Genomic DNA, 27890 nt, shown 5'->3' on the forward strand with positions numbered 1-27890 from the left:
ATTAGAAATATGTCACTTTAATGTCACTTTTGATCAATTTAATGCATCCTTGATTAATAGATTTATTTAACATTTTAAAATCTTACTAATCTTTGAAATGTAACTATACTGCAAAAAAATAAAATAAAATAAAAATCTATAGTATTTTCATCTAAGTTTTCACATTCGTAAATCAAGATTCATTTACTTGAGAGGCAAAATGACTTAAGTTAATAAAAAAAATCTATAAAAATACAATTATTAAGAATAATTTTAAACTGACAATGGGGTAAAAACATTTGCTTCAAGTTAAAAATCTGCTTTTTAGAAAAAATAATCGTCTTGATTTAAGAATGTTTAAACATTTGTTCTGAAAACAAAACAAAAATGTAAAAAGTTTTCACTATTCTAAGGTGTTTTAGTTGCACTGTACATCCATTTTTTTTAAAGTTCAGTAACTTTTAACACACCACAAGTTATAAAATGTGCATTTGGCGTTTCACCTCTGGAGTGTGTTTGTGGATGTATTGGTCATCGGTGTGAAGCAAGTCTGAATGTGTTTACTGACCTGAACAGAGGTTTGTCAGTGGATGTACTGACCGTTTTAACAGCAGATCAAAACATGCACTCAAAGTGCTAAAGGTGAGGACGCATCTCGAAAAAGGTGACCTTAAGCTGAGAGAAGTCAATGGGACAGAATCAGCTCTTCCTGCACACAGATCAACTTACATTGATTTGATGTGGATTAATGCTCACGCACGCAGCCCTGTTATTACTCTCAGGCTTATTTGTATTAAACTTTGCACTGCCATTGACCTGTAAGATTAAATGAAATTGAAGTTTCAATGCCTGACTTCTCGTCTTGAGTCATGGTGAGGCCACAGTGTCTTCTGGGAACTGTCACTTTTGATTTTAATGAGCAGTAAGGAGCTCCAAAAAAACATGCAAAACTCGTATTAAAAGACTAATGCACACTAGTCATCCTTAGAAATCTTGAGATTTTGTGTGGGTTTTATGGGATGTCAAGGGCAGGGTTCTGGGGTTGAAATTAACTGGAGAAGATGAAGAGAATTTTTGAAAACAGGTGGTTTTAAGGCATTTTAGAAAAAGGAAAGATGCAAATAGGTCAAGCAAATAAGATTTCTCAGAGCTATCTATGAATTAAAATAAATAAGCTCTACATAAATGTTTTATTTTTTATAACTAGAACAAAATAAAATTAAAAAGTTCATTATAATAATATATTTATTAGATGGATTATATATGATATTGTATAGCTAAATAAAATAATGGAAGGCATATAAACAAAAACAGTAAACATATTAACCAAATCTGAACTCTCAGACATTTTGTGCCTTGTATTTTATCAAAATGGTTTAACATGAAGTAGTTTAGTTTGACGAGCTTTGGAAATGAATGAAGGGAAATTTTAATCATTTTTTTTTAGGTATTAACTAAAATATGCATGCTCTTCGTAAAATAAAATATTTGATTTAATTAAAACAAAATAAATTATTTTATAATATTGTGTTTTACAATATATAATATTTTATTTTACCAAAAAAAACAATAAGATAATATTTTATAACTAGAACAAAATAAAATTAAATAGTACATTATAATATTATATTTACTAGATGGCTTGTATATTTTATTTTATTTTTGCTAAAATCAAAAAAATAAAAATTATTAATTTAATTTATAATTTATTTTAGCTCTAAACTAAAATATATACACCCTTCATAAATAAAATATTTTATTTTATAACTAAAACAAACTAAAATATTTAGTGATATTTTATTTTATATAAAAAAACAATCAAATATAATATTTTACTGGGGTTCTATAACTAAAATAAACTAAAATATTTAATGAAAAGCGTATATATTTTTCCATTATTCACTAAAATAAAAATAAAATAAAAACAGGTGTGTGTTGAGCAAATCTGGGTCATTTTATGCATGGTATTTTATCAAAATTCTTTAACATGAGGTATTTTACATAGCTCAACCAGCTTTGAAAATGCATGGAGGAAAAGAGTTTAAGTACATCTCAGTGTGAATGTAAATGCAGTAAATCGCTTTCTTTTCTCTGTGTGTCTCAGGAGCATGTGATCCGGGAGGAAGCTCGCAGTCTAAGCCCTCGACAATGTGCTGCCATGGATTTAGTGCTTCCCACCATCAAGGTATCAGCTTCTTACTCTTCTTCTCCTCTGATTCACACATTTTAGAGGCCAGTTGCATGAACTGTTGCTTCAACACAAGTTGTTGTTCAGACAAGTTCAAATTAAGACTGATTATCATTAGACTAATTGCTAGTTTATACTAGTTAGGGCCCGGGCACCGATAGTGTGAGGACCCTATTGGAATTGCTCCGTTTATTATTATTATTCTCAAAATAAATTGCATTTTTGAGGGCCTAAACATGCTCTGAAACTGTGTACACAAATCAAAACTGGCGAAAGAACTGATATGGGTTTCAGAAGTGGCTGTGGCAAAATGGCTCGATAGCGCCACCTTTTCACGTTCATCGGTGTGCGCTTTGAACTACGCTTCACGTACATGCACGAAAATTGGTACGCACATGTAACACACCAATACCTACAAAAAAAAGTCTCCTGGAGTAAAATCTGCAATCCAACAGGAAGTTGGTTATTTTTAATTTTCTCAGCAAATTTTGTGTCATTTTTGCCATTTTCAGGCATCGTACTTGAACAAACTCCTCCTAGAGATTAATTCAGATCAACACCAAATTTGGTCAGTCTAATTTAAAGTTCTTTGTGACGTTAAATCGCAAAGATCTAGAGTTTTCGTTGGAGGGCGTGTCTGGCGGCCTGGCAAATTTCGATGTTTCGCCATGAAACAGGAAGTTGTTGTAACTCAGGCATACAATGTCCGATCTGCCCCAAACTTCCCATGTTTGATAACACTCCTGACCTGAAGACATCTACATGCCCATATTCAGTTATAGTCATAGTGCCACCTGCTGGCAACAGGAAGTGACATGCTTTATGCTCCTCCTAGAGATTTAATGATATCAACATTATATTTGTCAGTCTAATCTAAAGGCCTTTGCGATGTTAAATTGCAAAGATCTTGAGTTTTCGTTAAAGGGCGTTTCTGTGGTGGCGTGACAAATATTCTCCAAAATGAATCGCATTTTTGAGGGCATAAACATGCTCGAAAACTTGCACAAATCAGAACTGGCAAAAGTTTACGTCCGGTATGGGTTTCAGAAGTGTGTGTGGCAAAATGGCTCGATAACTCAGCCATAAAATATCCGATCTGCCTCAAACTTCACACATTCAATAACAGTCCTGGCCTAAACATATCTGAAGGCCAATATTCTCTCATAATCATAGCGCCCCCTGTTGGCAAATGGATATGTCATGTCTTACAGTAACTCCAACACACCAAGGTCAATCAGCACCAAACTTCATGCCAATAATCAGTTACAGGCATAACGCCACCAGCTGGCAGCAGGAAGTTTGGCACATTTAAATGACTTTGACATGTTTCTCCTATATTTACTGTATTAAAAGCACATTGCCCACCGTTAGCTGTTTTCCTAAAGCCACCGGTCGGTGGTGAGCCCGGGTGCGAGGGCTCTTTTAATCGCTGCTTGCAGCTTTAACTTGTTCTGTGATTCTGAACTTGCTTTGAGGCGATGCAGTGCATGTTGAAACTCAAAGGTTTATGAGCAATTTAAACATACTCCTCTTTCCTGAAATGCATCGGGTTTAAGTGATGATTTGAAGCCAAGTGATGGTTTTTCCACCTCTGAACCACATATTTCACAGCTGAAGCATGTGGAAATATGTCACATATATAAACAAATGCATGTTTGATGTACATGCAGCGTCAGAGATATTATTGACTCAGTCGTTCCCTCCTGTCGGGATCAGTCATGGCAAGGGAATTTGGCTCATTGGTATTCTGAGGACTGAAGCTAATTAGGGAAGTTCACAAAAGCCGCGAGTAAAAATTTGGCGCTGGAAATGGCTGCACGCTGAGATGAGCTTGGGATTCTCTGCTCGAGGTGCAAAGTAACGACAGCGAAGATATCTGTTGAGATTAATGAGAATAATAATTAACGTGCGAGTGGGAAGAAAAGAGACACAGACAGATAAAAAGAGGGACAGGAGAACAATCACAGTCTGATGTCTTTGTTTTAAAATCTTTTTAAACATTTATAAATAAATCATTGAATTGGTGCACTTTTTTCTTTAATATTTTCCATTAAAATATCTAAACATTATTTAAATACATTTAATATTGTAAGACTTGTGATATATTTTAAAGTACATTTATTTTTGGAAATGTATTTTTTAATCACATTTTAAATATAAACAATGCTATTCAGATACAATTTGCTTTTTTATTTTGTTAAATCTAAACAATATATATTTAGTAGTGGTGGGCCGTTATCGGCGTTAACGGCTGCGTTAACGTGAGACTCATATCGCGCGATAAAAAAAATATCGCCGTTAATCTATTCTCAAAGTTGGGTTGGGAGCTGGGTCTAAACTACGCAAGATATGATGACTTTCACTTTGATATTTTAGCGCGGATGACGTATATCTAGTTGAATTGCACTGTAGGGGGCGAGAACGAGTCTTCAACTTCTGTGAAATTACCACATCAAATGAGACGCGCAGACATGGATGCAGCTATGAAGCCGCTTCAGGGCAGGTGTGTGCGTTGCTAGACCCTTTTTACTGGGGCACGTGCCTCAGTGAAAATCTGCTGTGCCCCAGTAAAATCTCAAGTTTGAGTTATAATTTACTTTGATAATCCCGAAATAAGAATTGACACTTCTAAAAGCAACGCAGTTTATTGTAAGATGCACGCAGATAGGCTATCCATACCCGCGCGCCTGTATATTTTACTGGAACGCGCACGTCGTACAGCCTTTTGCGCAGAAGTACTTGGTTACACAAGTTTGTATAGTTAATTGTGTTTTAAATGCAATTGTCAAGCAGTTTGTAATGCATTTTGGAAACAGGAGATGAGCCCCTGGTCTAATGCGCCACCTGGCTTGAGAAACCCGTTCTCAAAGACTTACTTTTAGTCATTATTTGGGTAGCACACATATTCTGAATGCTTTCAGAAGAATTCAAATTAGCCATTTTAATCTAGATTAATCTAGATTAATTTCAAGATTTAATCTAGATTAATCTAGATTAAAAAAATTAATCTATGCCCACCACTAATATTTAGATACATTTTTAATTTATTTTTCTTAACAAACCATTTTTATTTTTTTTACCACATATTTAGATACATATTTTTAATATATTTATTTTATTTTAATATCACATATTTACCACAACTAAGACATGAACAATGCTATACAAAGGAAAGGAAAGGAAGTGAGGTGAGGCCAAGTATGGTGACCCATACTAGGAATTTGTGCTCTGCATTTAACCCATCCAAGTGCACACACACAGTAGTGAACACACACACACCGTGAACACACACCCGGAGCAGTGGGCAGCCATTGCTGCGGCGCCCGGGGAGCAGTTGGGGGATCGGTGCCTTGCTCAAGGGACTCACCTCAGCCGTGGTATTGAGGGTGGAGAGAGTGCTGTACATTCACTCCCCCCACCTACAATCCCTGCCGGACCTGAGAATCGAACCTGCAACCTTTGGATTACAAGTCCAACTCTCTAACCATTAGGCCACGGCTGCCCCCTAAATAAAATATCCAAATAAAATGTTGTATTGTTATATTTTAATGTATTTATTTCATTTTATTTAGTAAGGTCGAAGTGGAGGAAAAATACTTAATATTCATAGACTAGAAACAATAGGTAGAAATTCAGATTCAAACATTAAAATATTTTATTTTATTCCATGCATTTACCGCATATTTAGATACACAGACATGAAAGATGCTATACAAATAAAATTAAATAAAAAAATTATTGTTATATTTATTTCATTTAATAAGATCAAGAGTGAAGGAAAAAATATATAATATTCATGGACATTCAATAGGTAGACATTCAGATTGATAAATATTTCAAATGATAAACATTATTAAAATAAATAATATTTTAAGACTCTTTTGCCAAGAATGATATATCTTAAATTAAATTTGCTTTTCTTTACATATTGGCAATATCCTTATTTTTCTTTCTTTCTTACATTTTTACCTTTTTTTCATGTTTTAAGTATAAACCTCAACATTTTGTTAGATTTATCCATGAGACAGAAAAAATTTAAATATAATTATTAAATAACCAAATAATTACTTGAATGCAACTCATGCATCTCATGCAACTTATATTTTAAATAAAATATTGATTGTATTTATAATAAATACATTTTTTGGATCATTCAGATATTTACATTTTTCATAATCAAAAGTCAGCTATGTGTTATCGTAATTGTTATTTTTGAATGTGACTTGATGCTATTCAAATGCAACATACAAAAATATGATAATATTAGTGTGTTGTTGATCAACTGAAGTAAATGCATGCAAAATATGTGACCCTGAACCACAAAACCAATGATAAGGGTCTTTTTTTTTTTAAACTAAGATTTATACATCAATTCAAGCTTCCCATTAATGTATGGTTTGTTAGGATAGGACAATATTTGGCTCAGATTTCTGGCATCTGAGGGTGCAAAAACATTTAAATTTTGAGAAAATCGCCTTTAAAGTTGTCCAAATGGAGTTCTTAGCAATGCATATTACTAATGAAACATCTAATTTTGATATATTTACGGTAGGAAAATGTACTAAATATCTTCATGGAACATGATCCTTACTTAATATTCTAATGATTTTGAGCATTGTATGTGACCCATACAATGTATTTTTGCCTATCGCTACAAATATACCCATGCTACTTAAGACTGCTTTTGTGGTCTAGGGTCACATATATCTGCAAATGACACAGATGGAACATCAAATAAAACATGAACTTACATTAAACAAAAATTTATTAATAAATAAATAAATAAAGCAGGACCTTTGCCTACTCCTTGCCACTGCTCTCAAACGCACAATAGAAAAAGCTCTATATGAATAATGCAGCTGAAATAATGGGCCACCAGAAGATCAAAAAAGCATGCATTTGAAATCCAGCACATTTCATGTATTTTCAGAACACAAAGACTGATATAATCAGCACATGAAACATATAAACATGATCCTTAATATGTGTTCTGAACAATCTGCTGCTCTGATGAGTTTCACCAAATGTTGTTTATGCTTCATTCTGTATGATTACCAAAGTGATGCTCGTCCTGACCAATCAATACAGCCGACAAACCCCATCAGCCATTCATCATGGGCTCAATTAAAGTCCAGCACACAGCCAGAGGCCTTCATCAGCAGACAATAAGACGCTGTTTACTGGATTTCATCACGCAGACTCTGAAACTAAAGAGAAAGAGCCCACAAAATGGAAAAAAGACAGATTTAGACAGATTAAAAGATATAAATCGTTTTCACTGCAAAAATGCTTTTCTTACTTAGATTTTTTGTCTTGTTTCCAAAATATCGGAAAAATTTAAATCAAGAAGGATTTTCTAGACAAGTAAAAATTATTTTCTCAAAATTATGTGAGTTTTTTGCTTAGAACAAGTTAATAAGTTTTCTTATTTCAAAAATGTCTTACCCAATGTGCAGATTATTTTGCTTGTTTCAAGCAAAAACGCACTTAATTTTGACTTGTTTTTTCAAAAAACAAGACAATAATTTTTACTCGTCCAGAAAGTCCTTCATAGACATTCAATAGGTAGACATTCAGATTGATAACTATTTCAAATGATAAACATTATTAAAATAAATAATACTTTAAGACTCTTTTGCAAAGAATATGATATATCTTAAATTAAATTAGCTTTTCTTTACGTATTTGCAATTTCTTTCTTTATTTCTCTTTTTTTTAACCTTTTTTTCATGTTTTATGTATAAACCTGAACATTTTGTTAGATTTATCCATAAGACAGAAAAAATATATAATTATTAAATAACCAAATAATTATTTGAATGCATCTCATGCAACTTAGATTTTAAATAAAATATTTTGAGAAAAAATATAACAAGCAAAATAATCTGCCAATGGGGTGAGCAAAAAGGCTTATTTCAAACAGAAAACAAAATAATTTTTCTTACCCCATTGGCAGATTATTTTGCTTGTTTTGAGAAAACAAGACAATTTTTACTCGTCTAAAAAATCCTTCTTGATTTAAAATTTTTTAGATGTTTTGGCTGGTAAAAATAAGTAAGAAAAGCTTTTTTTTTTTTTTGCAGTGTTATTACTTTATGCATTTCTGTTAAGTTTTATTTCTTTTATCTACCTACCCATCTATCTTTTTATTCAAAGTAAGGAAAAAACTAAATGCAAGCACTGAAAATGGCACCTGCCCTTTCCTCAGAGCCAGAGCAATTGATTCCTAGGTGGAAATCTCATCTGTCTCAATCACGGCAGACATGAAAACGTCAGCGCTCCGTCCTCGCCGTTCACTCTCTAATCGGCCCTTACGCTAATAGAATAATAAACTAGATCTGATCAAATGCCAGTCGTCTCCTCACACTTGTGTCCAGCGGTGGACGATGATCTCTGCAGCTCTGGGCTTCTGTTGAACCCTGATCTGATTGTGTTCAGCTGACAGATGCGTTATCGCTCTCACATCACAGCAGTAACTAAGAATTAACTGAAGCATCTGTGGTGATTCTCCACTGAGAATGAATGGGTGATATGTCTGTATGTATGTTGAATGTGAGAACCCTTCTGAACTTTATAACTTGTGTGTGTTGTAATTTAAGGACATTTTTATAAAGCATTTACTGTACAGTATAAGACAATCAAAAATATGCTCAGGACCTATTGCCAAAATGCAACCTGGGCTGTTTTTTTTTTTTTTTACTGTAAACGAGACAAACATATATCTAAAAGCATAATTACGACAGACGAGCCATTTTTGAGATTGACCGTGATTTCGTTTCGTGGTCAGTGGCCGGTGAATGGGAGTTCTAGGGGCATAACTTTGAGCGCATCAAAATCGATATTTTTACAACACTAAGAAGGCTCGACACACCATGAAACTTTGCTCGAAGTATCGCCTGGGTCTCTACACATGAACTCGAGCATTGAGAACATTGTTTGTGTACACAGAGTTTACTAAAAAGAAAGATTTTGAACAACTCACTTACACTGTTTGGGTTTCCGTTCGCAGCCATCTTGCCAGTCAAGAAGTGTCGATCTCCGAATGCGAATGAATGGACTCCATAGGACGAAATATTAGGCTTATATGAGGCTCTTTTTACAACTAGAAGGTTAATATTGTTTTTCACTTGCGACAAAACAACGAATTAGCCGTGCATTTATATGGAAATATGCTTTAGGAGCTATCCATCCTTGCATTCAGAGATCGACACTTCTTGACTGGCAAGACGGCCGCGAGCGGAAACTCAAACAGTGAAAGTGAGTTGTTCAAAACCTTTCTTTTTAGTAAACTCTGTGCACACAAACAATGTTCTCAATGCTGGAGTTCATGTGTAGAGACCCAGGCGATACTTCGAGCAAAGTTTCATGGTGTGTCGAGCCTTCTTAGTGTTGTAAAAATATAAATTTTGATGCGCTCAAATTAATGCCCCTAGTACTCCCATTCACCGGCCACTGACCACGAAACGAAATCACGGTCAATCTCAAAAACGGCTCGTTTGTCGTAATTATGCTTTTAGATATAAGTTTGTCTCATTTACAGTAAAAAAAACAGCCCAGGTTGCATTTTGGCAATAGTTATCCTTTAAGGCTAAAAGTAGCTCCTAACTTGCTGATTTAGAAGAAAATCTTTAAAATAATGGGCGTGTCAGTCCTAAATTTAGGACTCCTAAATTTTTGCTCTAAGAGTACTTCACTAACCATTTTAGCGCTAAAACAAGCTCCTAAACCTGTGAAATGTTAGGAGTAGTGAAGAGGACTCCTAAGTCACCAAGACCAAATCACAAACTATCCAAAATTGGCTATTGCCGGTAATCTGCCTCAGAATGTAAACTTTTTATAAACACACTGCATTTATTTGCCCACACAGGTATGCATTTTTTTTTTTTTTTTTGAGGTTATCTCCAAATTTGTCCTTTTGAAAGGTCATTGTCCAAAATTTTTGAGGTTTTCAACCTCACGTTGCGTCACGTTTACATGCTGCCTCCAGAACATCATAAAAAAATTGGATCGGGTTCGATTTTTTGCATCCATAGCAAGCATTTTGAGAGGTGTTTTGACAGTTTAGGGCCACTATACAAGCGAACGCCAAAATCCAGAATTGCCTCTGACAAGTTCTTGGTCTTGCAGCACAAAGCAGTGTAAAGGTGCTTGAACACTTGAATTCACAGAAATTAGTGGTCTTCTTTATAATATGTGGCTCCAGTAATTCTGGCAAAGCGTCAAAATTTACTGACATTCTTAAGTAAACTTTAAATTGCTGGGAGAGATCCTTTGAGAAAGTGCGCACAAAAAGTATTCTCTCCTTCCTCTCTATATCTTATAACTGGATGGACCCAAAATGTCCTTTCTTTTTTCTCTTTTTAAGAAGAAAGTGGACAACAAAATCATCCTCACTGCGAAGATTGCTTTGTGTATTGTTTTGCGCTATTTTTATTTGACTTTTTATTTATTTTATTTTTTTCAATGGATGAATTACTATGTGACTAGTGTGCAATATTTTGGTGCGTGACACATTTTTAGAATGACAAAAAAAAAAAAAATGCATACAAAAAAATCCCGGACTCAGTCTGGCGTAACAGCTGTCCTTGCATCTAGTTTGGTTGTCTTTTACGTTTGCATGCATTCAGCAATGATCATTCTACTATTAGTAAAAGGGTGTTCATATATCCACAAATTGTTTATGAGAAGCACACATTTAAGAGGCTGACAATTAGCTGAACATTTAGTTGTTTAGTGACACTTATCCTGCATTTTAAAAGCTTTATTTTTAAAAACACATTTTTATTGTAAAACCTTTATTTGAATTTGGCAAAATAATATCGTGCTCTACAATATTTTTATGAAATAAAAACAAATCTCTGACAGAAACCCCTTCCCTATCAGCCAATCACAGTGTGCATAGTTAATGAGCATGCTGACATCATCTATAGAAACGAGGTCAACCCCGTCTTACTCTCAGCTTCTTTCTATTCCTTAGTAAAAGTTTGTCTCAGCAGCTTTGTTAATTAGGTTTTAAGTGAAAACTCTTAGCTAAAAACTTTTACTGCTATTTAGGATACTAAGATAAAATGTTTTGTGAATACGGGCCCAGATCTGTGACCATTCTAACAATTACAATATGGTTTCAGCACTACATGCTTGAACTCCTAATAACGAAGTATTTTTTAACATTTAAAGAACAATAAAGAAACGCTTAAAATATTTCTTAGTTTCTCAGATTTTCAAAAATCAACATCCACTCAGATCAAAGTAGTACAATGAGTGAAAATTCAGCCCAATGTTTGTTTAATTCACGATATTGTAATAGCAGAACGTTAACTGTTATGTGCATCTCTAAAAATTGACTTTAACACTTTATTTAGTATATTAAGACATGTAAATATGCCGCTTAGTAGAAGTAACCCTGCTACCATTATCCCAGAATAAAAGCAGCCTTTTTGACTCTCTCAGTAACCAGTGCATTTGTTTCTCTGTTCAGCAATATTTCCATGCGGGTGGAAACGGTCTGAAGAAAACCTTCCTGGAGAAGAGCCCCGATCTCAAGTCCTTGAAATACGCCCTCAGCCTTTACACTCAACCCACAGATGCCTTGATCAAGAAATATATATGCACCCAAACCTCTCAAGGTAAGAGCATGTTTGTGCGCCTGCTGGAGCCGATCATACATCTCGCTGTCAGGAGAAAGAGAGAGAGAGAGAGACGGGTTTCCATGCAGTGAGACTGTTCTGCTCACTGGGTTTATTCAGAATGCAGTTTTAAAGTAGTATGCAGAGTGTGTTTACTTGTGCAGCATGCACTTTTATGTATGCATACAGACATACATTAGCAGTATTCTGATTCTTTCTTTTGGCCAAACTGTAAGGCATCATTGCATGTATTCTATTGTAAATCCTAAAATAAATCATGATAAACACATGCACAAAAAAGTAAGAGTAAACTAGATTATTATACCAATTCTTTTAACTTTCATTAATTCTTTATAACTCAGTTGCTGACATGGTATGAAAAACCATACTACTACCACCACCAGCAGCAGAAAGTACCTATAAAATGTCCAATATAATTATAAATGCATTTTACTATAGATTTGTGTGTGTTGTGTATGCTTATTGTGATATTAGTTGCATGCACTCTCAGGAAAAAAAAAGGTATGAATGCCACTGTGATGATACCCTTAATAAAAGTACCAATATGTACCTTTAAAAGAGTAATATGTACTGGTTAGGGGTAAATAAGGTAAAAAGATGTGCCTTTTAGCTTTTGTACCTTAGGTTTTACCTTTTTTCTGAAACTGTCCTTATTTCAATCAATTGTAGATCACTATTTAAGTGATTATTTTACTATTTATTTATTTTGTACTGTTGTAGTGTTTATTAATGTTTAGAATTCCCCTTTGTTTTTATATTTTCAATTTTGTCGTTTTGTTTTGTGCTTTTGTCATTTGTATTATTTTTGAATAAATCTGTTTAATTATTTTTAATATTTCTGTTTATCATTATGTTTTTATCTCAGTTTTAGTCACTTTATCTTTTTTTATTTCAAAATTTTTAATTAGCATTGTATTATACTTTACAATTGTATTATTTATATCTTAGTCATTTTAATACTTATTTTGCTTCAGTTAGTTCCCAAGGCAACAGTTCTCGTTTTCATTTAGTTTTTTTGCCTTTTGAAGGCAGTTGCTTATGTAGACACTAAACAGCAAGTTTTGGAACAGAGCCACCGTATCCCACAATGCAGCTGACTTTCTATTTCCATTGTGACCAGTGAACCAGAAGTGATACCTTTTTTGACTCATCATTTTATTGGTCTGCCAGCAGACAGTAAGTTTGGCAAACTATTTATTCTCAAAATAGCAAATGTATTTCACTTGGTCACCTTATGCTAAACATGCAACTACACAAGGTCATGTGACAACCATACTACTAATTAAAACATTTATTGGTGCACACTGTTTGAAACCGATATATTGTGTAGTACAAACACAATGTAACTCTCTCTCGCTCTCTCTCTCTCTCTCTCTCCTGAGGCCAAAGGCTGCAGACAGAATATGATTTCTAGTGTGTGTGTGTGTGTGTGTGTGATGAGAATGTGTGTTTACCTTCCTGTACACCGATTATAATTCATCAAACTTCACGTTTGGAGTTATTCATCACTGCAGTTCTGGGCTTTTCTATAACAGCAGGTGATGGATATCTTGGATATCAGGGGCTCTTTTGGTTCAGATGGAGAATCTCTAGGGATATTACACAGCAGACACACAGTCACAATTTTTTTTGCACTTTCAGAAAAAGCAACTGTAATATAATATTATATATATATATTTTAATATGAAAAAAGCAACCGGCCTAAGCACTGAATCTAACAGCATTATATATGAATACTGGCAGTCAAAAGTTTGGAATAATTATGATTTTTATGCATGATTTGAGCTGTTTTTAACATTGATAGTAATCAGAAATGTTTCCCGAGCAGCAAATCAGCATATTAGAATAATTTATATAATAATATTTTGAATATTATTATAATATTTTTTGTTTCTATGTATATTTTTTACTGTCAAGCAGTTCTATTCCTAACAAATAATGTATTTAATTTAATATTAATAAAATCTATTGGTAAATCTGTAAGAAGTAAAAAAAAAAATTGAAGCTAATTTTATAATATATAATAACAATGCCATATAATATATTAATTATAACTTATTGCAGACAATGTTGTAAATTGTATTTACCACCTGTTGATTTATGATTATAATTTAATAATAATAAATTATTATTATTATATTTTTGTGTTTCTGTGTATGTTTTATACTATTAAGCAGTTCTTTTCCTAGCAAATAATATATTTCATTTAATAATAATAAAGTCTATTGGTGAATCTGTAAGAGGTCAAAAATTGTAGCTATTTCTATACTATATATAATATATTATATATTACGTATTATATTGTAATATAAAAAGCAACTGGCAATTTGAGCAGCAAAGCAGCATATTGGAATGATTTCAGAAGGATCCTGTAACACTAATAATGCTGAAAATTCAGCTTTGATCACAGGAATAAATTACATTCTAAAATATATCCACAGAGAAAACAGCTATTTTAATCTATAAAAATATTTCACATTATTACTGCTTTTACTGCAGTTTGTACATAACAAATGCAGCCTTGTTGAGCAAAAGAGACTTCTTTCTAATACATTAAAAAACCTAATTATTCCACACTTCTGACTTCCACTGTTATTATATATTCATCTGTTATTTATAGACACCTGTAAATGCATTTGTGTGCATCTTCCTAGATATGTTGCCCTGCATTTCAATGCGGTGATATGTGATAATGATGTGCAAATCCACTGAGAAATATAAAGCTGCTTATTTCATCTTGATGTAAATGATGTGTTCATCTCCAGAAGACTAACTCTATCTATGCAGAAATACCAACACAATTTAATAAGCACTTCCATAGTTTTTCCGTGACTTCTGACTCATTCAGACAAGTTCTGGAAGTAATCAAGCTCTGATATCTGACTACAGTAAATCTCAGTTTCCTTTCACTCTTTCTTTTTGGTCTTACTTTGTAATCCCTTCAGAGACGGGTTTATTTTCTTTGTCTGTGAAAATGTGTCTAGCCAGAGTTCAGAGTCAACCTGAATGATTCTTGTTTTTTTTTTAGTGGTCATATCATACATTTTCATACAGGTTTTCTCCTTGAGGTCATTTATAATACGTTTTTTAAAGCTGAATCACATTGTCAAAGATTCATAATTCAATGGAGAAAGTCTAAGTCCTGAAAGTCTTAGAAGATCAATAAATATTTGATGTGAACCCTTTAAAAAATCAGGACAAAATGCTTATTGTCAAAAGTTCATGAAATACAATTCTGGTAATAACAGTATTTTTCAGAAGTTATCTTTTGTAGCATTATGGTAAAGGTTTTGTAATTTCCCTATCTGAATTTATTTCAGATATTTTCATATTCTTGAATGTCTTAAATGTAGTCTAATATGGTTTATTAATAAATTGGTCATTTTAAAATAGAAAAATAATTACATTGTACTATACTATATAAATATTCGTATAACAATATCATTTCTATAATATATGATTGTTTTTTGTGTTTCTGTGTATTTTTTTATTATTTTTTTTTTTTACTATTTTACTGTTGTACAATTTTTTAAACTCTTTTCCTAGAAATGATGTATTTAATTAAATAATAAGAAAGCCTGGTGAATCTACAAGAAATAAAGTCAAAAATGTTAACCTTTTCCATGATATATAATAACGCAATATAATATTAAATATAATTTAATATTATTTGTTTTTTTAATGTTATTTTACTAGTCAGCAATTATTTTCCTTGCAGAAAATATTTTACATTGTATTTAACACCTGTTCATTTACTATTACAGTATAATTTAATTATATTATTATATTTTGTTTTCTATAATGCATTTAATTTTAATTATAAAGTCTACTGGTGAGTCTATAAGAAATAAAGTCAAACATTTTAAATCTTTTCCATAATATATAATAACAACTCAATATAATATATTAAATATAATTTATAGGGTTTTTTTTTTTGTGTGTTGTTAGCAATTTTTTTCCTTGCAGACAATATGTTACATTGTATTTAGCACCTGTTGAGTTACTATTATAATTTAATTTATTTGGTTTGTTTCTATGTATATTTCTTTGTCTTGAAAAGAATGTATTAAATTTAGTAATAAAGTATTTTAGTGAATCTGTAAGAAGTCAAAAATGTAAGCTACTTCTATAATATATATAATACAATAAAATATGTTAATTATGCTTTATTTATTATTATTTGTTAATGTTATTTTACTAGTGTTAATTTACAGACAATGTTGTAAATTGTGCTTACCACCTGTTGATTTACTATAATTATTTACTATTATTCATAGCATTTAGTAGCATTATCGTAAATGTTTTTTGCATTTTCATATCTAAATGTGGCCTGGTAAATAAATCCAGTCTCTTTAGGTATCTGCTACAGAAAGTCTTTATGAAACCAGGCATTTGTTACGAGGTCAGAGAGCAAATAAAAGCAGAGACGAGGTTAATCCAATCGTGATTGATTGTTGATGTCTGCGGCGGACGCTGTAGGTCATTCTGTAGTCGTTCATTTAGCTGACGAGTGTTATGCGCTCTTCAGTTAGTTTGGCCAAACGTGTTTGCTGCAAACCTTGAAGGGCAAATACAAAAATACGAAACACCATTTACTCCTCCATTATTCTCCTTTTTCAGGAGCAATCTCTCTGGATCTAATCCAGTGAGGACAGAGTTGAATTTTTCCAAAAGTATGCCATCCAGAAATCCATAAGACTAGAGTTATGGGATTGTGAATTCACAGGGTTTGACAGTCTACAGCTATTAAAGAGGAATCAAAGGGAAATAAATCTCTCTGGATAGATTATACTGACTTTTCTTAAAGATAAATATTTGACTTTTTCATATTTTTTCTTGTGGCCACGAGTTTAATGCGTAAACAAACCTGCGTGACATTAGTAACCTGGGATTATCAGAGATGGATTTTCTTTTCATCAAATAAAATAGTTCTATAAGAAAACATTTTTACCCATCCCATGGTCTTGATATAAAATGTTATTATTTATTTATTAAATATAATTATTATACTATTAAGTGGTTCTTTTTCTAGAAAATAATGTATTTAATAATAATAAAGTCTACTGGTAAATCTATTCTATAATGTATAATAACGCAATATAATATATTCAAGTTAATTTATTGTTATTTATATTGATATTTTTATTTTTTTGTTATTTTACTAGTAAGCAATTATTTTCCTTGCAGACAATATGGTAAATTGTATTTACCACCTGTTGATTTACTATTATTATATTTTATTAATACATATATATTGTTTATATGTATATTTTTAACTATTTTTTTCCTAGAAAATAATGTATTTAATAATAATACAGACTATTGGTGAATCTGTATGAAGTAAAAATGTAAGCTACTTCAGCAATACTATTAAATATATTTTATTTATTATGATTAATATTATAATTATTATATTATGTGTTTATATGTATATTTTTTCTATGTAAGTCCATTAACTGATCGTTTTTTCTGTAATATTTGTACTATTATTATTATTATTATTAGCCTATTATTATTGGTTATATTTTTATATTCATTTATATTTTTTTTTTCCTTCATTTCAATCTCTTAACATTCTGAATGTAAATGATTGCATTCTATAAATGCTCAACATGCCAGTAAAGCTTTGATTATGCTGGCTATCATATAATGTTTCATTGAGAAATTAGTCATTCACATCGTTTCATTTGGAAATGAAAACACTCATTTATCGTCACACGGGCATAAATACAATCATAAGTTAATTCTTTATTATTGGCATAATTGTCAGGCATTCGCAAAAATATAGCCCTAACCAGTTATTAAAATAATAATAATAATATTACATGTGACCCTGGACCACAAAACCAGTCCTAAGGGTCAATTTTTTTTTTAAATTAAGATGTATACATTATCTGAAAGTTGAATAAAAAGGCTTTCAATTGATGTATGGTTTGTTAGAATGGGAAAATTTGGGGCCAAAATACAACTTTTTGAAAATCAAAAATCTGAGGGTGCAAAAAAAAAAATTTCAATATTAAGAAAATTGCCTTTAAAGTTGTCCAAATGAAGTTTACGAAGCAAAAATGCAGTTTTTATATATTTACAGTATGAAATTTGCAAAATATCTTTATGGAACATGATCTTTTGGCATAAAAGAAAAATCAATGATTTGGCTCATACAATGTTTTTTGGCTATTGCTATAAATATACCCACACAATTTAAGACTGGTTTTGTGGTCCAGGGTCACATATATCAAAACAGAATTTTTGCTTAGTAATATGCATTGCTAAGAACTTTATTTCGTCAGCTTTAAAGGCGATTTTCCCTATATGTGACCCTGGACCACAAAACCAGTCTTAAGTGTAAATTTGTCGAAATTGAGATTCTTACGTCACATGAAAGCTGAGTAAATAAGCTTTCCATTGATATATTGTTTGTTAAAATAGGACAAGTTTTTATATATTTATGGTAGAAAATTTACAAAATATCTTCATGGAACATGATCTTTACTTAATATGCTAATGATTTTTGGCATAAAAGAAAAATCAATAATTTTGACCCATACAATGTATTTTTGGCTATTGCTACAAATATACCCGTGCTACTTCAGACTGGTTTTGTGGTCCAGGGTCACATATTTCGATTTTTTTGCACCCTCCGATTCCTCCATCAATGGAAAGCCTATTTATCATATTTCAGATTATGTATAAATCTCAATTTCAAAAAAATGTACCCTCATTCTTGATAAACTTCATATATATAATAATAATTTAATAATGCAATAATTTCTTAATTCAAAATAAAATATAAAAAAACATCTCTGATGATCCCAGGTTACTAAGGTCACACAGGTTTGTTTACGCATTAAACTTGTAAACAATATGACGTTCCCTCAACATAAGAAGTCGTGGCCTTGAGAATGTATTGTGTATTTGGCGTGTGTTTTATGTGTAATGCATGCTCTTATCTGAGATACAGTATGACATTCATCTCAAAACTGATTCCAGGTCAGTCCACGTCTGGATCCATCGGGGAAGTCGCTATCCAGGTGGACCTGATCTCACACCCCGGCACTGGAGAGCACAAAGTCAGCGTTAAAGGTAAAACACACACATACACAGAGCTGTTAATTCACGATTAAGACACTCTGAAGTCTAAATGACTCGAATTAGCATGTTTCTCTTAGCCACAGACACTGTATTCTTTTAATCAGTTATAGTGTAATTTCACTGATAAAGCGTTTGGGTTGTGAGAGGCATTTGCTGCTGCTCTAATTAGCAGAATGAAAGTTTCCTCTCGCTGTAATGGCTCTCATCTGGCCGCTTTATCAAGAGCTCAGGATCTGTTAATGAGCTCCATCTCTACAGGAGACACGGAAACTGGACTGCAGAGAGACACCTGCACAACGCACCCAATTAATGACCACGTTAGAAAACCTTTACTTAAAATTTAACATTTTACTTTCTAATCAAAACAATATCAGTGACATTGCGTTATTATGAATTCATGACTGAGCAATGCCACAAAACAGATATTATAATGTTCCTAATTAACTTTCTCTATGATTTATTGTTGGTGATAAATCCGTAGGCTGCTGCTAAGCAACTTGGCACATTAATATAAAATAAAAAGAACAGATTTGCCTCATCCAGTCAGCTGTAATTATGTTTTATAAGCACAACATGTCTATTTTACTACATTGTCATTTATTTATTTATTTTTTGAAGTTGTAAATAAAACCGATGCGAGTTCATTTTGTGAGGAAAATACTTTTTCAGTCTTCATTACGGATGCGTGTTTCCACAAAGAAATAAAAAAAGATTGTGATTTATCCCACAATTATCAATTCAGAACTTTTCCCTCACAATTCTTTCACATTTTTTCTGAAAATTGAGAGTTATAAACTCAGAACTGCAAGATAGAAATGAAAAATTGTGAGAAAGTCAGAATTCTGAGTTTATAAGTTCATGAAAAATCTGAATTGGAAAATATAAACTTCTAAACTCAGAACTGTGAGAAAGAATTCTGAATTGAGATATAAGCTCAAAGTTGCTATTATCTTTTTATCATCAAAATTTCATATTTAATTCAATGCGTTACTACCTATTTCTTTGTAATTATTTTTTTTTACATTTACTAGCAGTTTATAAGTGAAAATCATTTCAAAGTAAATCCTATACCTTTTTTTTCTCCACTACACTCTTAAAAATAAAGGTGCTTTAAAGGGTTCTTCACTGCGATGCCATAAAAGAACCATTCAGTCAAACCATCTCTTCTTTAACTTTTTATAATCTGAAGAACCTTCTTTTGCCACAAAGAACCTTTTATGAAACACAAAGTTTCTTCAGATGTTAAAGGTTCTATATAAAACCATTTAAACTAAAAAGGTTCTTCTTTGTCATCATGAAGCACCTTTATTTTTAAGAGTGTAAGCAGGTCTGAATGTTGGTTTTCTCTAGTAGTGAAGTTCGTGGGCCAGTTGTTCAAAAAGTATAATCTGAATCAGAATGATCTGGATTTGGAAATCAGCTAACTCATTTTACTTTTGTTTCATTTTTTCAAAGCAAAATTGGATTGGATCACTCTGATCCAGATCTGGATTACTAGAGCTCTATGGAGCCTCTAAATGGACATGAAGGAAAAAAATAAAAAATAAATAAATGAGATGGGGGAAGAAAACAATGTTTTGCATTTTACTTTTGCATTGCATTTACACAAATAACTACTTCTGACTGCTCCATTTCTGATCAGATGTTAAATTACAAACGGTAATTAAAAAAAGTTTATATTGAGTTTATATCACAATTGTGACTTTTTCTCAGAACTGCGAGTTTATATCTTGCCATAGGTTTTTTGCGATTGCATTAAAAACTTGCAATTCTGACTTTATAACATGCAATTGCGAGTTAAGTCAGAATTGTGAAATATAGAGAACATTTAAATCTTTTTCCCCTCAAAATTGGACTCAAAATTGTGAGTTTATATCTTACAATTGTGAGAAAAAAGTCAATTGTGAGTTTGTGTCTTGCAATTCTGACTTTATAACTCACAATCTCATAATTCTGAGAAAAAAATTTTTGAACTATGAGATGTAAACTCACAATTATGAAAAAATGTCAGAATTGTTAAATTAAAAAGCCTTTTTATTTTCTATTTAGTGGCAGAAACAGGGATCCATAGTTTGGAGATATATTACTGCTATTATTATTATGTCAAAATGTTGTATTTATTGGACCAGTTTTAAAGTTTTATTACATTTTTGTTCCTGAAATCCACCCTTCTGCTGGGTTCAAAATAATCCATTTTTTTATCAAAAGTATTCCAATCTTAATAAAATGTTCAAAACAACACAAACTGAGGATTTAATCCAGATCCATTGACAGCTGTTTGTTATGGAAGCCCGTTTCCACCACTACATAAAAATAAGAATAAACTGTGACTTTATCTCACAATTATTTTTCTGAAAATTCTGGAAAAAAAAAGCTCACAATTGCGAGATATAAACTTGAAATTTTGAGAAAAAAAAATCTGACTTTATAACTCACAATTTTCAGTTTATATCACGTAATTCTGAGAAATAAAGTCCTGAAATCCACCCTTCTGCTGGGTTCAAAATAATCCATTTTTTTTTTATCAAAAGTATTCCAATCTTAATAAAATGTTCAAAACAACACAAACTGAGGATTTAATTCAGATCCATTGACAGCTGTTTGTTATGGAAGCCCGTTTCCACCACTATATAAAAATAAGAAAAAATTGTGACTTTTTATCTCACAATTCTAACTTTTTTCGGAAAATTCTGAAAAAAAGCTCACAATTGCAAGATATAAACTTGCAATTTTGAGAAGAAAAAAAAAATCTGACTTTATAACTTACAATTTTCAGTTTATATCACACAATTCTGAGAAATAAAGTCAGAATTGTGAGAACAATAAGCCTTTTTATTTTCTATTCACTGGCAGAAACAAGCTTCCATAGTTTGGGGATGTCAAAATGTTGTATTTATTGGACCAGTTTTATTACATTTTGTTCCCTTCTGCAGGGTTCAGAATAATCCAGTTTTTTTTAATCAAAAGTATCCCAATCTTACTAAAACGTTTTAAACAACACAAACTGAGGATTTAATCCAGATCAAAACCAAGATTTTGTGATCTAATCCAAATTCAGCATCCTTGTCTTTTTCTTTCGAACAACCCATTTTCAAGATTCAATCTAATGGTCAAAATGCAATCAGATAATTGAAAAACTGGTTTAGTTACATACAGTCCTAGAGCTGCCTCGGAAACTCTAGTAAAACACATCAGAGGTGAAATATCTTTCTTGTACCTGGTTATGTGACTCTGAAACTATTGTATGAGATATATAAGTCATTTAATTTAACATGACTCACTCGAGAGAGCATCCTCTTCCTCTGCAGTTGTGGGTGTGAACAATATCAACTGGCAGACGAACGCCATGTTTCGCCCCTTCGTGGAGGTCAACGCCATCGGCCCACACCTGGCTGACAAGAAACGCAAGTTTAGCACCAAAACCAAGAATAACAACTGGTCTCCAAAATACAATGAAACATTCCAGTAGTGAGTATTCATTTCACATTCTATATATTTATAAAGGCTGGTGTTTTTTGGGGTGGATATGTACAAAATATTCAGTGTTCAGAAACATGTGACCCTGGTCACCAGTCTTAAGTAGCGTGGGTATATTTGTAGCAATAGCCAAAAATGCATTGTATGGGTCAAAATGATCAATTTTTAAGATGAAAATCATTAGGATATTAAGTACAGACCATGTTTCATTAAGACATTTTGTAAAGTTCCTACCATAAATATATTAAAACTTAAAACTATTAAAAAATTTTGATTAGTCTTTTGCATTTCTAAGAACTTCATTTGGACAACTATAAGGCGATTTTTTTCTATATATAGATTTTTTTTGCACCCTCAGATTTTGAAATAGTTGTATCTCAGGCAAATATTGTCCTTCCCTAACAAACCATACATCAATGGAAAGCTTATATATTCAGATTATGTATACATTTCAATTAAAAAAAAATGACCCTTATGACTGGTTTTGTGGTCCAGGGTCACGTACTGTATACACTAAACCTCAAAACCTATTTGGGCTAGGTAAGATTTAAAACAATTTTGAGAGAAGGCTTTTATGCTCAGGAAGGCTGCATCTATTTGATTAAAATCCTGTAAAATGTGAAATATTATGTTAATTTAAAATAGCTGTTTTCAATGTGAATATAGATTAAATTGTAATTTATTCCTGTGATCAAACCTGGATTTTCAGCACCATTACTCGATTCTTTAGTGTCACATGGTCCTTCAGAAATCATTCTTATATGCTGATTTGCTCCTCAAGAAACACTTCTAATTATTATCAATGTTGAAAATGGTGATGAATAGTTAGAAAAAACTGCATCTATTTGAGAATTCAGATGTATAAACCTCAATTTATGACTGGTTTTGTGGTCCAAGGTCACATACTGCATACACTAAACCTATTTGGGCTAGGTAAGATTTTTACTGTTTTTGAGAGAATTTTATGCTTAGGAAGGCTGCATCTGTTTGATTAAAATTACAGTAAAATACAGTAAAATGTGAAATATTATTTTAATTTAAAATTACTGTTTTCAATGTGAATTTAGATTAAATTGTAATTTATTCCTGTGATCAAACCTGGATTTTCAGAATCATGACTCGAGTTTTTAGTGGCACATGAACCTTCAGAAATCATTCTTATATGCTGATTTGCTTCTCAAGCAACACTTCTAATTATTATCAATGTTGAAAACAGTGACAGCTGTGATGAAGAGTAAGAAAAAACTGCATCTATTTGAGAATTCAGATGTATAAATCTCAATTTATGACTGCTTTTGTGGTCCAGGGTCACATACTGTGTACACTAAATCTCAAAACTTATTTGAGAAATTTATGCTTAGGAAGGCTGTATCTATTTGATTCCAATTACAGTAAATACAGTAAAAATGTGAAATATTATTTTAATTTAAAATAGCTGTCTTCAATGTGAATATATTTTAAAATGTAATTTATTCCTGAGATTCAAAGCTGAGTTTTAGCCATCATTACTCCAGTCTTCAGTGTCACATGATCCTTCAGAAATCATTCTAATATGCTAATTGGCTGCTCAAGAAACACTTCTAATTATTATGAATGTTGAAAACAGTGTTGAATAGTAAGAAAAAACTGCATTTATATGAAGTAATAATGATTTGTAACATTAAAAATGTCATTTTTGATCAACTTATTGCATCCTCGCTGAATAAAAGTACTTTTGAATTGCAGCGTATATCAGAGTAGGACAGAATCAATTTGTAAGAGTTGATGTGAATCCCACAGGATTATATATGACTGAAAATGACTAGTAAATGAATAAAGAGTCGTGATAAGATACGTGATCACTATTATTCCCTCTGTAATCCCATTTCAATCAGTCACAGTGCCCTAATTTTAAAAGTTTTACAGAAAGAAATCATACTTTTGAGAGATCAATGTAAAACTCAGTAGCCTAATAAAAGATGTTTTATTACATATGGAGCTCTTGGACCGGCCGAATACTTCTCACTTTATCTCCTATTATTGGATGAAATAAATGAATCATGTCTGACTGTAAATAGAGCATTCGACATCAGCAGTCGTCTCGTCTGCTTCCTGGTTTTTCACTGCTGCCATTGACTGATCGCTTTTATGCCGCACAAATGCACTTGAACAAGAGCACAGAAACCAAGCGTCCACGTGAAGATTTACTTCTGACAGTCTCATTTAAGGCTTGTGAAGGAAAAGATAATTAAGAAAGGCTTTCCAGAACAGTTGGCTCAACAAAAAGCCCCGCATTTGGCTTTTCAATGGCATTCAAGTAAAATGTAACAGAAGCGCAGCACAAACTCAATGACACACTGAATTAACCTCTCTCTTAGAGCGCACGTAAAATAACTTGAACTCAAAGCCCACCTTTGGATATTAAGGGCCTTTTAGCTTAATGGAGCCTTAAGCCGATTTTGTGTGGAAGCATAAAAGAGCTCCTGTGTGGCGCTTTTCATTCTTTCAATGCAATTTCTGTGTCTGATAAACATTAAGCTGACCGGGTTACAGAAACGCTGCTTCACAGACTCGTCTGATTCATGACATGCCTGTAGAAAGGATGCATTGGACAAACATCTTCGTGCATGCTGACTTTCTGAATGCTGAAATGCATGAATGCAGCATCATGCAAAGGTTTCTCGTGTCATTGCAGAGATGCTCTATGAAGTTGAATATGAATTTAATACACCAGCAAAAGTGGTCAATAACAGGGGGATCAATATGATTAAACAAGCACTATTTAACACGAGTCAGTCAGCTTCAAGTACAATGAAATATAGGCTTATATGACTGGAGTCTTCATTTCCAGTGGACGTCATTATAAATACAAAGGTAGGGTACGATGGGGGTAAAGGCACACTGGGGTAAAAGGCGCCTTTGATATTATTTTCCTCTAAACCACTAAATGGCAGAAAAACATCTGCTTTTCAGAATACACATGCAATTTTGTGTAAAACATATATATTTCTCTGCAATCATACACTTTGGGCACAGTGGAAAGCAATTTTTTTTTGTCTTATTTTGGGTGTGCCTTTAGCCCTGTTATACCCTACCATTTATTTTCACTTTTCAAGTTTAAGATCTCCGTATTTTTTTCAAAACAGTTTGTATTTTAATGTTTATTTAGGTTTTATTGTCTTGCCCCATTTTTCTTGAATTGTTGATTAATTGCAATCAGACAAATTTGATGTGAATTAAAGGAGTATTTCACTTTCAGAACAAAAATTTACAGCCTGTCATTCAAGATGTTCGTGTCTTTCTTTCTTCAGTCGTAAGGTAATTATGTTTTTTGAGGAAAACATTTCAGGATTTCTCTCCATATAATGGACTTCTATGGTGCCCCCCGAGTTTAAACTTCCAAAATGCAGCTTCAAAGGGCTCTAAATGATCCCAGCCAAGCAAAGGAGGGTCTTATCTAGCAAAACAATTGGTTATTTTCTAAAAGAAAATTACAATTGATATACTTTTTAACCTCAAATGCTCGTCTTGTCTAGCTCTGTGTGTACTCTGTGTAGAGATTAAAAAACATATAAACTGTAAATGTTTTTAGAAGTAACCGATCGTTTCGCTAGATAAGACTTGTCTGGGATCATTTAGAGCCCTTTGAAGCTGCATTTAAACTGCATTTTGGAAGTTCAAACTCAGGGCACCATAGAAGTCCATTATATGGAGAGAAATCCTGAAATGTTTCTCAAAAAACAATTTCTTTACGACTCAAGAAAAAAAAGACATGAACATCTTGGATGTACATTATCTGTAAATTTTTGTTCTGAAAGTGAACTAGTCCTTTAACATAAATGTTGTGCCTTCTCCATCCAGCGTGCTGAGTAATGAACACGGCCCAGAGGCCTACGAGCTTCACATCTCCGTGAAGGACTACTGCTTCGCCCGAGAGGACCAAATCATCGGCATGACCATCCTGCAGCTCAGAGAACTGGCCGAGAAGGGCAGCCTGAACGCCTGCTACCCGCTCGTCAAGAGCGTCACCATGGACGAAACCGGCCTGACCATCACCAGAATACTCTCCCAAAGGACCAACGACGAAGTGGCCAAAGAGTTCGTCCGTCTCAAGTCGGACACGCGGTCGGCCGAGGAAGTGTCGTAGAGCAGCGGCGGCGGGCGGGGAGAACAGAAGCGCGGTTGTGTTTGTTTTTGTGCATGTGTGTAAAACATCTGTTGGAATGTTCATTTTAAAACTACAAGTACGTACAAAAGTGTTTACCTACCGTATGCTCTCTCTATCAAATATTATATTCTACCGAGTTATGTTCACGAGACAGTTTTGTATGACGATTAGTCTTTTTGAACAGATATCGTATTTGTTCAGATAAAGTGCCAAACCTGATGAGTTTAAGAAAATACAAAAAAAAAGTACAAAAAAAAACAATAGACTAAATACAAACGCATATGAATTACTGGTGAAGTTGGTATCTTTCTAAATTTGCTCGATTCTTTTTGTCCGGTGTATATCATCCTCTCTTTAAGTGTGTAGCGGTTTTGTTGGTCTTCATTCCCGCACCGTTTTCGTTGGTTCGTTTGGTTTTTCGCGTTTTTAACACACGGCACTGGTGGTGCATGTCTCGTTTTCTTGGTGACGTCTCTCTCCCATGTGTTCTCAGTGACTGTGGGCATCGTCTCGGACCCTCTCCCCTCCAACGTTTTGTATTTGAGTCGACTTTAAAAAGAGACCATTTTTTAAAATGGCGATGACTGCTACAAATCTCTTCATAAGTGTTTGTAATTTTATAGTCGTTGACAACAATGAAAACCGCCTCGAGCGCTGCCGGTCCAGGCAGGAGGGGTGGGATGTTCTTTTGGTTTGTTTTTACGTTACGTTACCTTTCCTTTTTTTACCATGGGCTTTCGGCCTTTCTGAATTATCACTGTGAACATGGGCTCTGAAAGGCAAGCTTACATCACATTTGTTGACTGTTTGATATCATCTTTTTATTTTTTCAAACAACTTTTATTCTAAAAAACAAAAAAATGAAGAGAAACTGCCAAAGTTATATGGAAATGTTCATACAAAAGCAATCCATGATCTGTATGGAAATCAGTATATACTATGTACACGTGCTACATACTGTACATTATGTTTCTAGTCGATGGGCCGGTTTTGAGTTCGTTTGGGGATGATTTCTGTGAAGTTGTTTTATCTGGTATGAACGTGGTAAATGTTGCTTTACAGAAGAGTCACATGGATCGCCGTCATCTCATTTATTTTTGTTTACAGAGGAAAAAGTTTAACATTTGGTATTTATGCAACATTCCTATGTATTGCACTGATGGCAAATTGTATGTCATGTAAATATATTTAGTGAGAAATTGTAACGAAGGTCTCGTTTGTATTTTTAAGGAAAGCAACTTCAACTCTCTCTCTCTCAGCACTGAAAATCATTGAAAATTCAGGTTGTGTTCGGGTCAAACTGACCCGGAACCCGATTTTTTTTCCCCAAAAATATGTTAACGTTTTCACATTGTACTCA

At 32.9% G+C, this 27890-nt stretch overlaps 1 protein-coding gene across 1 annotated transcript in view; it reads left to right on the forward strand.

Moving 5' to 3' along the window:
- The window catches only part of LOC141345380 (protein unc-13 homolog C), a 180657-nt gene extending 153764 nt beyond the window's left edge, over positions 1-26893 (forward strand). The window contains exons 30-34 of the mRNA XM_073850236.1: positions 2084-2164; positions 11646-11793; positions 18805-18897; positions 22215-22374; positions 26224-26893. Coding sequence (XP_073706337.1) covers positions 2084-2164; positions 11646-11793; positions 18805-18897; positions 22215-22374; positions 26224-26509 — 768 coding nt within the window. The 3' untranslated portion in view covers positions 26510-26893. The remainder of the gene's footprint in view (positions 1-2083; positions 2165-11645; positions 11794-18804; positions 18898-22214; positions 22375-26223) is intronic.
- Positions 26894-27890: the final 997 nt, after the last annotated feature.

Source organism: Garra rufa, chromosome 11 (genome assembly GCF_049309525.1).
Source record: "Garra rufa chromosome 11, GarRuf1.0, whole genome shotgun sequence".
Taxonomy (NCBI): Eukaryota; Metazoa; Chordata; class Actinopteri; order Cypriniformes; family Cyprinidae; genus Garra; species Garra rufa.